This window comes from Electrophorus electricus, chromosome 10, assembly GCF_013358815.1.
Source record: "Electrophorus electricus isolate fEleEle1 chromosome 10, fEleEle1.pri, whole genome shotgun sequence".
NCBI lineage: Eukaryota > Metazoa > Chordata > Actinopteri > Gymnotiformes > Gymnotidae > Electrophorus > Electrophorus electricus.
The window spans coordinates 18,117,194-18,133,121 of NC_049544.1; the positions used below are offsets into that span (position 1 = coordinate 18,117,194).

Below are 15,928 nucleotides of genomic sequence, written 5' to 3' on the forward strand. Positions count from 1 at the left end.
TGAACATTCCTAATACATGGATGAAATGCTAAAATGCTAAAATGAGCCTAACAAAACAAAACAAAACAAACAAAAAAAACAAAACAACTTGAATGGTATATTGAACACACTGCTATAAAGTCCCCGATGACCCTAGAGTCATGTTGAAAACGGGTACAATATCATGTAGTTGTGCGTTTTATTTTTGACATATTGCCTACCATACTATGGCTTGATAGGGATGCACTAGTACAAAATATATTATTTTAACCTGTTGTAATGACTTGTAATGTCGACTGACCCCAGCAGAAGGTGCTGTTACTCCAAGATTCCTATGCTTGCAGGGGACACTGAACTACTCTGGGCAATGCTAGTTTGATCTGTACTTTAGAATGTGCTCAGCTCATACTGCACTGACTAGGCTGAGACCAAGTGTCTCCACTCCTGCCTCGTATACAGCATGTAAGAGAAAGCCAGGCCAAGTCTGACTAGTGCTTGACAGCTCTCCCATCCAAGGGCTGAGAAGCACTACTTGTTCAAAAGAACAAGAACCAACAGAAGAATTCCTTTTCCATATAGAAAGCACAGTGCACTGTACAGCACACCTCCCAATTCAGATGCATACACATATACACACATGAAACACACAGGAACTCGTTCAGATCAGACTCTTACTTTCACACACAGTGCTGAGCAGTAAATAAAACAGCTTGAACTTATCCATACAGAGGTCTGTGTATAAGACAGATCAACGATAAGTCAGGACCTTGCGCACTGTCCTTTCCAACTTTCAAGAAAATGTTAAACGTAACTTTTTTTTCAGTCACCTAAAACACAACAGATAAGTGATAACACACAGCCAGCTGCTCATTATCACAAAACACAAGCTGACAGAGTGATTGGAAGCTCTACACTAAAGCAAGGTGCTGTATATTACCTTGGAAGGCTGTGTAATAAGATTAAGAACACCTTTACAATCCTGTAAGTGCTTTCATTATGTATGCAATGCAAATGTTGTACATCACAGGGAGGAGGGGTGGCAGAAGTGTTCACATCAATCCTCCAGTTAGTCCCTTCTCTATGCTTCAGACAGTTTTAGCTGCACTGTGGAATACTGTTACCAGGGCACTTGCCTGGCATGGTGCCTAATGCCACAGAAATGCATAAATGGCACAAAGAACTCCAGGTTGCATAGCTCCTGCCAGAGCAGTAAAGGAGCAGAATGACATGCTGGAGTGGAGGACCAGGTGTGTAGCTCCAGTGATCTGACCTCATCTCCAAGCCCAGCCCCAACTTCTATCCCACAGTGAGGAGTCTTTAATTGCGCTTTTACTGTATCTGATGCTCAAAACATACAAAGGGAAGTGGGAATAATGATCTTATAAGCCTTAAGGGGACCTTCAAAGAGGGGGCTGGGCTTCAGTAGGATTTTGGTACAGTTTTCACTTGATAATTTATTTAAAAATCTATGAGTTATTTAATATGTTTGGAATCTAGATTAACATGGTTTTGCTAACTAAATCAAAAATACATTTCATATGTACAACATTTATCGTAGCTGCAGAATATTTTATTCATCTTGGTATTCAGAGAACAGAAACAGTTTATGCATGTATGCATACAGGACATTTCACCTTATTCAGTTGTATGTGAGACAGGCCCCTTAGGCTATATGATATTTCTGACATGTTGCAATGAATATTTAATTCATCTTCAGTAAGGCTTTTTGGTCTCAGGCTGGACTCTGGGTCATTTTCTTAACCTGAGTTATATTTTGAATCTCAACAGTGATTCAAATATTTTCAATCTATCTCCCTATGAGATTAATTATTTTATGAGCACATTTTCTGAAAATAGTCTATTTCTAGATGGATTTACTTATTTCATCTGATTATGAGAGATTCTTTTAATCCATTTGCGCATAGTTTTGTTGCAGTTTCATTTTGTTAAGTCTATTTTGGTTAAATAGTTGTGGCAGGAGTTACCCATTATATCCATTAAATATCATTCATGGTTGGAAATTAACCACCAAGGAACTTGTGTTCTCCCCTTATGTAAACTACACAAAACACGAATTAAAATACACTTCTAAATCACTAATTTTGTTTTTCATATCACAAAGATTTAAAGGTGCTTTGCTGCCACAAAATTAGGAAAAATAAACATGCAGTCTCAGTTATATTTCTATATGAATACAGTAATCTCTATTTCACTTTATGACATTTTTGTAAAGCGTTGTGTTCTGTTCTTTCACTGTCACCAGTCTGCCAACAAGTGGATCATAATGCATTCCTGAGCAGAAGTAGAGAGGATGTATCTATTTTTACCCCAGCAAGGGGCTTCCCCGGGGTGCCTCAGCTCATATGAGAGAGAGAGAGAGGCAGAGAGAAAGAGAGAGTCAGGAAAAGAGAGAGAAAGAGAGAGTCAGGAAAAGAGAGAGAAAGAGAGAGAGAGTCTGGTTTCAGATCTATATGCTGTCTGTCCTTAGTTCTGGGAGAGAGGGGGAGAGTGAGAGAGAGTTAGAGAAAGAGAGCGAGGGAAGAATGATCGGTGGGATTGTCTGGATATAAGACATTGTTCTCTAAGCAGTATAAGACATTGTTCTCTAAACGAGTTGAAGGAGAAGCAGAAGGCACCCTCAAAATGAGCAGAACAACATTTTTTGAGGTAAGACAAAATGTCAAATAATCAAATTTGCAATTCATTGAAATTCACTAAGGAGAAACAGTGAGCATTTAAAAGTTCAATGACTTGTTTTATAGTCATATCTTAAACTTTGCTGGAAACCTAAAGCACATGTTCAGTGGAGTTTGCCAACTTACTCATTTAAACCCATTGTCCATTTAAATAAAAGTGAGGTTTTGTTTGAGATAAAATTATAGTGTATTTGATCAGAGATGAGCTTTGCCAGATATAGCTGTACCTTGTAATGATCTTCATATAATTTTATAGTGTGCAGTGTAGTAAAGCTTTTCTGTGGGGTTAATCTGCTTTCTGACTGAAGCCCTGCTGTGAGCTCAGTCTGGGAAAGGTTAGGAACATTTTAGGTAGCATCACTTAGTGACATGAGGACGAGCTAGATTTGTCTGGAGAAGTGTCATGCCTTGTAAGCTTCTTTGCTGAAGGGAAATATTGCACCAAATTGCAGGCTTTGGTGATGACAGCACTGTAGCAAATACGTTATGGGAATTATACAGGGACATATCACACTGTCATGGCAAAGCAAGGTCTATTTCAATGCCACAGCAAATGTTGTTTTGCAAAATGTGCTATTATTTTGAGATACTTATTTTTCAGAAGTCCCATTGGTCTACAGGAAGCAGTTTTAATTAAAGAAACTGTCTTAGACCTCTATAGCTAATCTGGGTATATCTTCGCTGTGAGGTCTTGCGGTATTTTTGACCCCACGCTCTGTCAGTTTGTAGTCAGATGTATCAGTGCCACCGGCAGTGGAGTTGCTCTTTCTCAAGGAACTTCTCCTGCATGGTGGCGGGTGGGAGTGTCAAACGAGTGGCAGGGGGCAGCCAGAGATATCAGCAAATCAGCATGCATTCATAGTCTGATACGCCAAACACTGGAGATCAATCTTCATTAAAAAAAAATTCAAACAAGTAAGAAATAGAACTGCCATTCACAACATGGGTAATAAGGTTTATTTAATTCAAATTAATGTATTGCTAGGCAGAACAAGGCCTACAGTGAGAGAGTTGGGCCCTGGCTCTGTTCCCACCCAACAGGGCACTGGTCACACTCCACTCCACCCCTCATCATTACTCCTGTGTTCCCTCAGCCCAGAGGCAGAGCAGATTTAGCACAGGCAGCCCAGCAGCCAGCACTCTGAAATTAGTGCGAGCACTTTCATCGATTACTCTGCATGACTGAAATTGCGACAGCTTTACGATCCAACCCTTTGACCATGTGCAGAGGCTTCTGTTTGATGTCAGCGTGGGTGACTGCTGTATTCTGTGGACTGGTTAAAAAATGTGTGATCATTTATGTGGGATGCTGCTTTGATTTGCTACAGAGAACAAGAGTTTGAACAAGTGGAGCTGCTGGGAGCATTTCTGCTTTTACGAACACTCACTTTCCACTCAATCTTTCAAATTCAGGAAAGATTATGTTTGTATTATATTTCAAAAGAGAAACTCATCAAGATTTTTTAAGATAATCAGCTAAATCCATGTAGATTTTTTAAATATAATCAAATTTATTCTAATCAAAGAATCCATTAAGTACTTCTATAGAGCAGTTGTCTCATTCCCTTTTGGCTCTTCCTTTCACTCTCTCTCTCTCTCTCTCTCTCTCTCTCTCTTTCCCTTTCCCTCTGCCACTTCCTCTCATCCTCTCTGCACCTTCTCCCTCCCTCTGCACTCTCTCCCTCTCTCTATCCATCTCTCCCTCTTACCCTCTCCCTTCTCTATCTATCCCTCTCTACATCTCTTCTGAGTACACCCTTCCTCGCACCCTCTCCTCTCCCTTTCTCAACCTCTCTTCATTCTTCCTCTCTCACCCTCTATGAACAGTATCAGCAGGGCCCTGGATCTCACAGTGAATGAGCACTACATCTTTGATAATTAGACATACGAGGCCTTTTAAGAGTCTTTGCTAGGTCACATCATCATGTTGTACTTAATGTTTTACACAAAGATCCCGACTGTGATGACACTCCAGCGCATGGGGCCATCCAGAGGACAGACTCTTCTCCCTTAAAGTAGTGTGTTCAGGCAAAATACTCACCTGAGGTGTAAGCAGATAGATACTCCCCTCATAGTATTGCAGTTTAGAGAGGGATATTTGTGTAGGAGTTTAACTAAAGGTCTCTCACACTGTATACAGCATAGCCGACACCATGGAGGACCAGTGTACAGCAAGATTAAGTGTCATTCTCTACTCTAACTCACCTGGTCAGGTTCAGTAAATTAATATTAGTATTGTGCCACATTTTTGAATCACCCAGCTAATTAGCAAAGACAGGGATCTAAGGAGATGCTTTACTCTTGGAACGTCAGCCATCAATTTACATTACAGTCATCCATTAAAGCATTTCTTCAAATAACCACTCAAATTATCAGGTAGCCTTGAGTTCTCTGGTGTCTTGAGTCAAAAGAATGCAACATGGGATGATGGTGTTGTAGACTAGTGCCCCTAGAGTTTTGTACACCTCTTCTCACAGAGGAATATTCTGGATAGAATATGGTGTGTTGAGCAAGGATGAACACTCAAATGAGCAGTGCTGTGCTGTGGGTCTTTCAAAACTAGATTTGAGCTATTGTGTGTTCCATCTTCTTATCTGGGCATACTGCAGATATTCGGGTATCTAATAGAAGGTTAAGCATGACAGTTCTGCTGATCTCTGGACCTGTGGTGCTTTCAGTGCAAATTGCTTTGCTTTCCGAGCCCTATACATATACCATAAATCAACCCACGACATCCTCTAACTGAGATTAAAAACAACTGCATGGCAACCCGATGCAACCGTGAGACTGAGAGCTCGCCTAAAGGGATGCACAAGATTCGTTTTTTTCTACTGCGTACTGATAGATGTGATAAATATGCGATAAACTAGGGCCTAATCCGGGAGAAACTATTCGCCAATGATCTATATTTTCCTAAACTCGGAGACTAACGTTTGACTCGTGAGTCACTTATTAAGGCTAAATAGGGCGATGCGCGCTACTGAGGTACTGTCCGTGTCCATAGCCTTAAACTGTTGGGACATGTTTACTGAGGTGCTGTCTGTATCCAGAGCTTTAAGCTGTTGGGAGATGTTTACTTTGACCGCAGTGTTCTGCACTTGTACTCCGTGACAGGATGAAGCAGGTAGGATGTAATAGTTACACAGCTGATAACGTGTTCAGAAATGAATTACCAGCTGTGCCAGCTCTGCAAAACTAATTTTAGGCTGTAAAGTTTGTCTGTTTCTACCAGTTTATTTACTGTTCATCCCTAACATCTCTTGGAGAGATAAATATCCCTACTTGGACCTTAGTTTGAAGTGGTACCTATTTTAATATAGGGTATGACAGAGTGGAGTTAAGTGACCCTATCCAGGTCCCTCAAGCTCTCTCTAAATCAGTCTGATTTATGATGATGGAGTTAACATGATGTAGTACAACTGTCTCCTTGATGATCTAAAATAATACTTGTATTCGTTTAGGTGGAGATTCTGGATGCTAAAACAAAAAGACAGTTTTGCTTTTTGGACAAGGTAAGCAGAGATGAACAGGAATTAAATTCTTTTGCATACAAAAAAAACAAAAGCTGTGGTCATTAGCTAACAAACTGAACCTGGTGTGTTATGGCAGGCAAAACACTTCATCATACAGTTAGCAAACTCCAGTACCATTATTGGGAACATATAGAATATTTCAGTGCAAGAAGAAGAACAACAAAATAAACTGTTTTTCCAAACCAAGTTTACATTCTCAATATGAAGCCAGTTATGCTGCCCTAGGAATAAGCTTAACCTTTGTGTGACAAATCAACATGTGTGTATACAGGTTGAACCTCAGTCAACCATTGCTGACATTAAAGCACTGTTCCACAAGTCATGTAAGATTCTGTTCATTGATGAATTTCTCATTGCCATATTAGTCAGATGCATATGACACTATATCTTACAACAGAACATAATTAGAATTTTGGTTTAGTACAGAAATCATAATAACAATTGTATAAAAATGCATTATTATTGATTATTACTATATATATATATATATATGTGTGTGTGTGTGTGTGTGTGTGTGTGTGTGTGTGTGTGTGTGTGTGTGTGTGTGTTTTGTGTGACATCGTTTCTGTTGACTATTCATTCATCTCAGATCCACAGTGGTATCCAGCAAGACAAGCCCTGAAACTACATCCCAGTGAGTACAAGACATTTTATTAAAGAATTAAAGAATAAAATAGAATAAATAGAATAAAAGCATCCTATTAACATAACTTATAAAGATAACCAGATGTGTGGTGCTGTAGTCAAGATAAGCTTAGGCAGTGAACACAAGCTGTAAGAAAGAGTCTTCATTTGAAATCATTATATGGGTTAACATCTTCCCAGAAGACATCTAAAAATGATTCTTCCATTAATCTTTTGTGTCATCTATATAGCAGGTTTTAAAGGTCAACTTGAGATTCATACACAATGAACTCATATAAAATGAATTCACCTGCTCCAGAAGCAGCTGTGTATTCCTCTGAGGAAAGCGCTGAAGACATTCTCTTTTATATGATTTTTTGTTCCATTGGCACAGACTATAATCATAGCATCAATTAAAATAATAATAATTTAAAAACAATACATTGACAAAACACTACAGTTTTATTAAGTATGAAAGGATCTTCAAAATGCTGATTTGGTGGCTTTAAAAAAATCAATGACTGGATTTAAGATGTTTTGTGATGAATGATTGTCAAAAAATTGAATGTCAAACTATTCAAAACTGGGTAAAGCTATATGTTTTGCATTTTTTTCAGTGGGAAACCAGCTTAAAGATGATGAAGTTTTACAGAATCTCCCAGTTGGAACCACAGCAGTTTTGTATTTTAGAGACCTGGGTCCACAGTTAGGCTGGACAATGGTAAGAACAGGGGTGCTATTGAAATGAACATGATGATGCACTACTAATGAATGTCTCCTGAATATAATCAGTAGTCATATGGAACATTTCTGACCACCTTTTCCATCCACCATCAAAATGTATCTGTTTAATAGAGTCTATGTAAGTATTGTGTATAAATAGTGCTGGATGACATTAGTCTTGGTATAATTTACTCAGTAAGAGTGTGGGTTCTGATCTCAATAAGGCTGCCTAACAATGCCAAATAGCATAAAGCTCAAATTTAAAAATATGAATGAAACATAAATAAAAGTGAATAACTGAATAATCAGACTTTGCTGTATATATTTGCCATAATTCCAGTTATGACCAAGACGCTACCGTGGATCATTACTCTTGGGCTTGATTAAATGAGATTACATGTCTGATCCCAGACTTTAGCAGGATGCCATTTGTCATCTCCAGGTGTTTATGTCAGAGTATGCAGGACCTCTCTTAATATACCTCCTCTTCTACTTCCGGCTTCCCCACATCTATGCCCATAAATATGCCTTCAGCACCAGCCCCCATCCTGTGGTCAGGTGTGCTCCCTCATCACTGGCTCTTTACTCACACAGCTAACAGGTGATTCTGATCATTCGCACCTCCTTGTCTCACCCATTTTGACTCTGTCTCTGGTGTCCTCAGCCTGGCTTGTGCTTGTCATACTTTCCACTACATCAAGAGGCTGGTGGAGACAATATTCGTGCACCGATTCTCCCATGGCACAATGCCTCTAAAAACCATTATAAGGGTATGTATTCCCACTGCTGAAATATCTTTTAGCTTCAGCACTGAAAATAGTATAGCTCTCTCATAAATACTCCCACTTCAAAGTCATATTCTGAGTCACTCAATATACCAAATGGTTGCTGCTTCACTAAACAGTGATTTACCTAAAGGATAAGTAATATGTTGCATATGTTTTAAGGTTTATTCGCTCATGTACATGTTGATTTTACAGAACTGTGTTTATTACTGGGGTTTTTCTGCATGGCTGGCTTATTACATCAACCACCCACTCTACACCCCACCATGTGAGTGGCTCGACACTTCTAAACATTTTTTCCTCATGTCTCTTGAAGACCAGATCATTATTTTACTAAACACATGTATAAATTATTTTTCAGCATTTGGTGAGAGACAGGTCAACTATGCAATAATTATCTTTGCAGTGAGTAACATTTTCACTTCAGTAACATTTCAGTATCATTCCATCTAATCTCTATTTATTACATCTGTAAGTTATGGTCAATTTTCATGGGAAATAATTTCATAATGTTTTCCTGTTCTTAGAAAAGAATGGGAATCTGGCTGAAACAAACACACCTATAATGTAGGCATAAGGGCACTTCTTGAGAAAGATATCATCAACTGTTCATAGGTTTCCACTGGGTTTGGAGAAAGAGATTTGTCCATTTTTTCCTACATACAGGGAAGCCTGTAAAAGTTATTGTCTGTGATAAATCAACCATACTCTACAGATGTGATACACAAAGATAATGTTAAACATTTCTGGAATATTCTTTTAAATGCCCACTGTATGTTTAGAGTTGGCTCACATTAAACATTAATTTTGCTACTTTTCTTCCAGTTGTGTGAGGCAGGTAATTTCTCTATTCACTGGTCACTTAGCAGCTTAAAAGGAGGAGGTAGGAGGCCAATAAACAAATATCAGCTCAACCAGTAAATGTTTCAATGCAGATTATAGAACATAAATGTTCATGTTCTTTTGCATTTGGTTAGTAGGAGCTAAGTGCCGACGGTTCCCTCACCCATCTAAAAACCCTTTTACCTGGCTCTTCTTCTTCGTGTCCTGTCCTAACTACACATACGAGGTCAGAGTCTTCAATATACCAATGTAACGTTCTTCAAACACAAGTGACCCCAAATGTTGCGTTGTTATCCCATACCTGCTTGTACCTACAGAAAAATGACTGCAATTTAGTAATCTCCCTGCTTTAAAAGAGGGTGGGAAAATACTTAACTGTAGTGCTGTGGTTCCTTCAGGATTTAGAATGGATGCCTGTAGAACAGTGGCCATAATCCCTTGGTTTTATATTTGCCTTCCAGCAGGTTTCATCTCCAAACCAAACTTCTCTCACCTGATCCAGCTAACAAGGGGCTGCAGAGAGTAATTGGATGGATCAGGTGTGGTGGATTAGGGATAGAGCTAAATTCAGCAGGGAGGTAGATCTCCAGAACCAGGATTCACTGCCATAGAATGTTCTGCAACATTCGCCTCAGTTCACTCTAGTTCATTTACAGTCTTAGGAGATTTTCTTCTGAAGCTCTTTCTTTGAACATTTTAAAGCAAGGTTTTCCCCATAAAGTGCTGGTGAAGGTCCTAAACTTTGTTTGCACCAAAGAGTTGACAAATTTTCAGGCCTTTATTAATTATTCAAATGGGATATGTTTCTTAATTAGTTTTAAGATTACTCTGGACCCGATCTAGCACTTTGTGCAAGAAAACATGAGCAGCCAGCACCTGAGTGTTTGTGTTTGTGCAAGAAGGATGTGGCTGAGTGCCAACAGCTAAACACTTGGTTGTATGAAACGCAACCCTCATTCTTGACTGTATTCTCCAATGAACTGCAGGTAGGAGTCTGGGTAGGCTTTTCCATCATGACTCAGTGTGTTCCAGGTGAGTTATTAGCAATACTCAGCTACCATAAGCATGATATTATTATAACATATAGTGATATGATATTATTGCTTCTTAAACTTGTGTTAATATTTTTAAAAGATTGGTTTTAGACACTTTTTCATCCTTATGAGTGGAAAAACATCTTTCCTTGAAAAAATGCTACATTTTCTACATATTTGCTCATTTTGTAGAATATATGTAGGTTTCTAGAGAAACAGTGTTTTGGACAGAGGTCTTCAGATAGAAATGAACATCCTGTTTCTCTAGAAACCTTTATGTATCAATTTGAACTCTCTCTGTCTCTCTCTCTCTCTCTCTCTCTCTCTCTCTCTCTCTCTCTCTCTCTCTCTCTCTCTCTCTCTCTCTCTCGCGCTCTCTCTCTCTCTCTCTCTCTCTCTCTCTCTCTCTCTCTCTCTCTCTCTCTCTCTCTATATATATATATATATATATATATATATATATATATATATATATATATATATATATATATATATATATATATATATATATATATATATATATATATATAGGGGGATATTTATGTTTGTATATAGTGTGAGTGTAATTCTCTCATTTGGACTCTTTGGCAGTTGTTCTCTTCACACTGATAGGATTTGTTCAGATGACGATATGGGCTAAGGGGAAACACAGGGCCTACACCAGGGAGTTTAAGGATTACCCCACCTTCCGCATGCCCATCCTTCCTTTTGTGCTCTGACAGTGAACACTAATTGCTCTTCAGGATGCCTCTTTCTTCTGAGATTAAAACAGTACCCAGTGCACCCTGTGGCAACATGGCAGTCCCAGTCCTGGGTAGAGTTTCAGGACTACCCAGCTGCAATGATGCAGACTCTCATGATCTTCCTCTGGGGAACTCCATGGAAACTAAAAGAACTTTATGCCTCGTGTGAAGAACATGTATAAAACATGTATAAAATGGAGCAGAGAGAACCAGAGGGACTGTGACTACCAGGAGCCATAAGAGCCCAGAAGCAAATATTAACTAAATATTTTCTGAAAATATTAACATCTATATAGATAAAGAGAGAGCTTAAGTAATAACTAGGGACTGTAGAAACAATGTGAGATAAATTAAGAAATGTTAATGGTTTCTGGGTGTCTGAGGTATTTTGTGTTTAGTTCTATGGCTTCTGTGGCCTTGGAATACCGGTATTTTACAGTAGGTGCGTGTGTGTGTGTGTGTGTGTGCGCGCGCACGCCCGTGTGTGTGTGTGTGTGTGTGTGTGTGTGTGTGTGTGTGTGCGCGTGCACGCCCGTGTGTGTGTGTGTGTGTGTGTGTGTGTGTGTGTGTGCGCGCGCGCGCGCGCCCGTGTGTGCGTGCTTGTGTGCGTGTGTGTGCGTGTGTGCGTGTGTGTGTGTGTTATGTATCTATTGGGAGAGAAAGAAGGTCTCTTAGGACACTGCCGAGTTTCTTATTAACAAGCTTCCTGGCAGCTCTGTTTTGTTTGAATAAAACTGTAATGTAAAGCAACAAGAGTATATCATGACATGCTTTAATACAAACACAAGCTAATAAAACAAATAAAACCTATGCTTTAATAGGTTTAGACAATTTAACTATTTGTACAATAGTTCCTTTTACAACTAATACGTTTTTGCTTTTTATTGTTCACTATACTTCTACTAGTGCAGTTACTGTTGTAATTTTAGGACATTCCCAAGGAGCACAATGTTATTATAAATTAGCCATTAACATATGAAAATTTCCCATACTATATACTTAGTTTACTTGTTTTATAATGTGTATTTATGTTGTTTGTCTGTATTTAATGCTTTAACATCAGAAAACAAGGAACAACAATCTTAATAATATTTTCTATGTTATCAGCCATATGTAGTAAATACTGCATGTTAGGAAACTAAATATATCTAACATTTATAAGTCTATTGTGCATTTCCACATTTCCAGAAAAATAAACCATTTATCTGTGGTTTGCAATAATGTCACATAAGGCAATATATTTCATAGCAGCAAGTCTATTTATTCACAAAAGTGAATCAATACTGCTATTAGTAAGTACTGGCATGCTACCTCATTTGATATCTTTTTGGCTATGTAGTTTAGTATAGGTGTACTTGCATCACTACAGAAGGCCAAGCAGGGAAAGAGTGAAGCAGAATGCATTAGAAAATAAACTCATAACACCAAAGAAGAACCTCAAAACTCTTTTGTCTTGGTTTTTGTCCGAATCCAGCGTGTTTCATCCTAGCCTCCTTGGGTGCATCAGCAGGTTTTTGTCCAAAGCTTTTCCAGCAGTGTTCTATTTGCTGCCCTGAGCTAATTAGCAAGACCAAATGTTTGGGTCAAAATCCTGGGAAGGACTTTTCAATATTTCTGTTCTCCTGGTTGTACAGGAGTAGCAGGAAGATGAGAGCAAGCGAGCCTAACCCTGCCATACTGAATCACAATCATTATAGAGTTCCCCACAGGAAGCTGCAAGACTGGGGTGGGTTCCTTCTGCTCATACATGCAATGAGACCCACATGCTGACCACACAGAGCTGCTCTGTTCAGCTTTGTATTCTATAAACAATTTTGGTTGTGATGAACCATTTTGTATGTTTATATGTTTGTGTTTCTGTGTGAATAGGCAACTCATTAGCCCAGACCCTACCATCTGGTGCAAATGGTTTAATAATCATTTGCAACAGATGGTTTGTTAATGATTTTTTGTTTGTTTGATATAAATTGGCCTGACTGTGAAGGTCTGAGATCAACTGCCGAAAGACAGGGCAACCAACCATGATAATGGCCATGTACATCTCGCTTGTTTCTGTCGCTGTAGGTTCTATTGGCTCAACTCACATATGGAGGCAACCCCAGCTTCTGAATTGTCTAATCAGTTACATTGGTGCTTGAAAGTTTGTGAACTCTTTAGAAGTTTTTATATATGTGCATAAATTTGACCTAAAACTTCACAGGCTTGTCAAACACTAGATAAAGATAACCAAATCAAACAATCAGACCAAATATTAGACTCTGTCATTTATTTACTGGGGAACATTATCCAATAGTACATATCTGTGAGCAACAAAAAGTATGTGTACCTTTGCTTTCAGTATCTGGTGTGAACCCCTTGTGCAGCAATAACAGCAACTAAACGTTTTCAGTAATTGATGATTAGTCTTGCACATCCACTTGGAGGAATTTTAGCTCATTTCTCTTTACAAAACAGCTCCAAGTCAGTGATATTAGTGGGTTTCCTCACATGAACTGCTTACTTCAGGTCCTTCCACAACATTTGTTTTGGATTAAGGTCAAGACCTGGCCATTCCAAAAACTTAACTTTATTCTTTTTTATCCATTCTTTAGTACGACTTGTGTGCCTAAGGTCATTGTCTTGCTGCATGACTGACATTCTTTTGAGATTCAGCTCATATACAGATGGCCCGACAGTTTCCTTTAGAATTTGCTGGTATCATTTAGAATTCATTGTTCCATCAATGATGACAAGCCATCCTGGTCCAGGTGCAGGAAAATAGGTCCGAACCCAGATACTACCACCACTGTGTTTCACAGCGGGGATGAGATTTTTATGCTGGAATACAGTATTTTCCTTTTTCTAAACATAATGCTTTTTATTGAAACCAACATTTAATTTTGGTCTCATCAGTCCACAAAACATTGTTCAAATAGCCTTCTAATTTGTCCATGTGATCTTTAGTAAACTGCAGACTGGCAGCAGTGTTCTTTTTGGAGAGCAGTGGCTTCACAAATTTTCAAGCATCACTGTAACTACACAATGGCAGGGGCAGGACTTCCAGTGAGTCAGACAGACAAGAAAAAATAGAAAAAGAACTGTCAGGAGTAAAAGAAGACAGAGAGAGAATAAATTGTGAAAAGAGAGAGTGAAAGACGTAGATCGGGAGTGTTAGTGTGTGTGTGTGTGTGTGTGTGTGTGTGTGTGTGTGTGTGTGTGTGTGTGTGTGTGTGTGTGTGTGTGTGTGTGTGTGTGTGTGTGTGTGTGTGTGAGTGTGTGTGCATGTCACCCTGTTTATCTTGGACACCGGGACTCCTCTGCACCAGGCACAGAGTTGCTCTGTAACAATCATACAATCATCTATGGCATCACACTGAATACAGTATCCCACGTTCTGGTGCAGGAGTTTGTTTAAAATGCTGAAGGACACAAATAATGCACTGGATGTAGACTGGAGAGAAAAAGAAGCTTCATTACTTAAGCTTAGTTCTGCAGATATCCATGTTTTATTCATATCTGAAAATATTCCCATTGTGACAGTTTGAACAGGAATTTCCATGGGGGACAGTAATGAAATGTATGCCAACACTGTGGTAACAGTAATAAAATAATAATGAAACCATCTTAAATTTTTATACTGGCTCTATATATTTTTTTATGAATTAGAAATTATGTTTGGCCTATGTGTCATTTATTCTCACTCCAACATCAACTCAGATTGTCTGAGCTGTACAAAGCTAAGTAACACCAATCAATGGAGCGGAATGGAGTTAGGTCACATGGCAGTGGAGTTGGGATGGCATTAGTGTTAGTGTGTGTGTGTGTGTGTGTGTGTGTGTGTGTGTGTGTGTGTGTGTGTGTGTGTGTGTGTGTGAGAGAGAGAGAGAGAGAGAGAGAGAGAGAGAGAGAGAGAGAGAGAATGTATGCAAGGGTAGGCTGGTGTTAGGGCATGTAGGGGGATGGGTGGAGATGTTAAGACATGTGGTCATAAAGAGACCTCCAACAGCACATGTCATGAGTTAAAGGCGATGCCTACCACAAATGCCAAAGGCCACAAGACATGTTATCCACAGCACACACTATGGTTCTCCACTTTATCTCTCCTGGTGGGCACACCCAAACAAGTCCTGACCGCCGCAGGTTTACACGTCCCCCAGAATGTCTGAGAAATAATTCTATCATGAGCTCACATGCCTGACAGAAGGAAAAAGTTGGCTCTGTTAGTACTGTTACTTTTAGCTTATTGAATATATTAAGTACAAATACCTTTTGTAAAATTGCATCTTTTGCTTTCTTGCCAACCTGATTTACAAAGATGTGGATAGCAAGAGATAAAGAGGGACAGAGAAAGAAAGAGAGAGAGAGAGAGAGAGAGAGAGAGAGAGAGAGAGAGAGAGAGAGAGAGAGAGAGAGAGAGAGAGAGCATGCTTCGTGGGACTGTACTCTGCCTTGGATACATCTCTGATCTGCAGGACATCACTGGTTATCCCTGCACTGTACATTCTCTCTCTCCTTCACCACATCCAGATTCTCATCTGCCACTGGTCTCATCATAGAGTCTAATACTCTGCAGCCAGCACACACATGGGGAAGCATTTCGTGACATTGATGATGCAGTTCCAGTGAAGCACTGTAAAATTTTATGTGTGAGGCTGTATTGACACTGTGTGTTAGTGTAGCATGTTAGCTAGAGTGTGTGTGTGTGTGTGTGTGTTCTCACCAGTGTTACGGGAAGAAGAAACGCTGGACGGGGATATTGAAGGTGAAGTTGACAAACTTCTCCACAATGAAAGCCATGTTTTCTCTCCAAAAGTCCTAGCTAAAATGCTCCAGTCTTTAGGTCTCTCATGCCACACCATTACCTATCAACTGCATGAGTGAGTTTACCCTAAGATGCTAGCACTAACATGTTAAATTTGGCTAATTTTTATGCTAATTTTGGCTTTATATGAACAGCACTGACTCCGTTTTAGCACTGACTCAACATTT

General features: G+C 39.3%; 1 protein-coding gene across 2 annotated transcripts; it reads left to right on the forward strand.

Moving 5' to 3' along the window:
- Window positions 1-2,488: 2,488 nt before the first annotated feature.
- LOC113584545 (very-long-chain enoyl-CoA reductase) lies at window positions 2,489-11,409 on the forward strand. Of its 2 annotated transcripts, none has more exons than XM_035530907.1 (13): window positions 2,489-2,646; window positions 6,137-6,187; window positions 6,480-6,531; window positions 6,798-6,842; window positions 7,450-7,553; window positions 7,998-8,113; window positions 8,220-8,325; window positions 8,536-8,608; window positions 8,702-8,745; window positions 9,166-9,223; window positions 9,318-9,409; window positions 10,170-10,215; window positions 10,809-11,409. In XM_035530907.1, exons 1-13 carry the CDS (start codon window positions 2,623-2,625, stop codon window positions 10,934-10,936), a joined length of 939 nt encoding a protein of 312 aa, XP_035386800.1. In that variant the 5' UTR covers window positions 2,489-2,622; the 3' UTR covers window positions 10,937-11,409. The 2 variants fall into 2 exon arrangements, with proteins under 2 accessions (XP_035386800.1, XP_026877331.2); XM_027021530.2 differs by having other exon boundaries at window positions 9,321-9,409.
- The last annotated feature ends 4,519 nt before the right edge of the window (window positions 11,410-15,928 follow it).

Bases quoted from the DNA above. Each gene is read 5' to 3' on its own strand.
- LOC113584545 (XM_035530907.1), top strand. From the start codon at position 2,623: ATGAGCAGAACAACATTTTTTGAG. The intron at 6,532-6,797 runs GTAAGATTCTGT...CATTCATCTCAG, and splicing joins AGCACTGTTCCACAAGTCAT to ATCCACAGTGGTATCCAGCA. The intron at 10,216-10,808 runs GTGAGTTATTAG...ACTCTTTGGCAG, and splicing joins CATGACTCAGTGTGTTCCAG to TTGTTCTCTTCACACTGATA.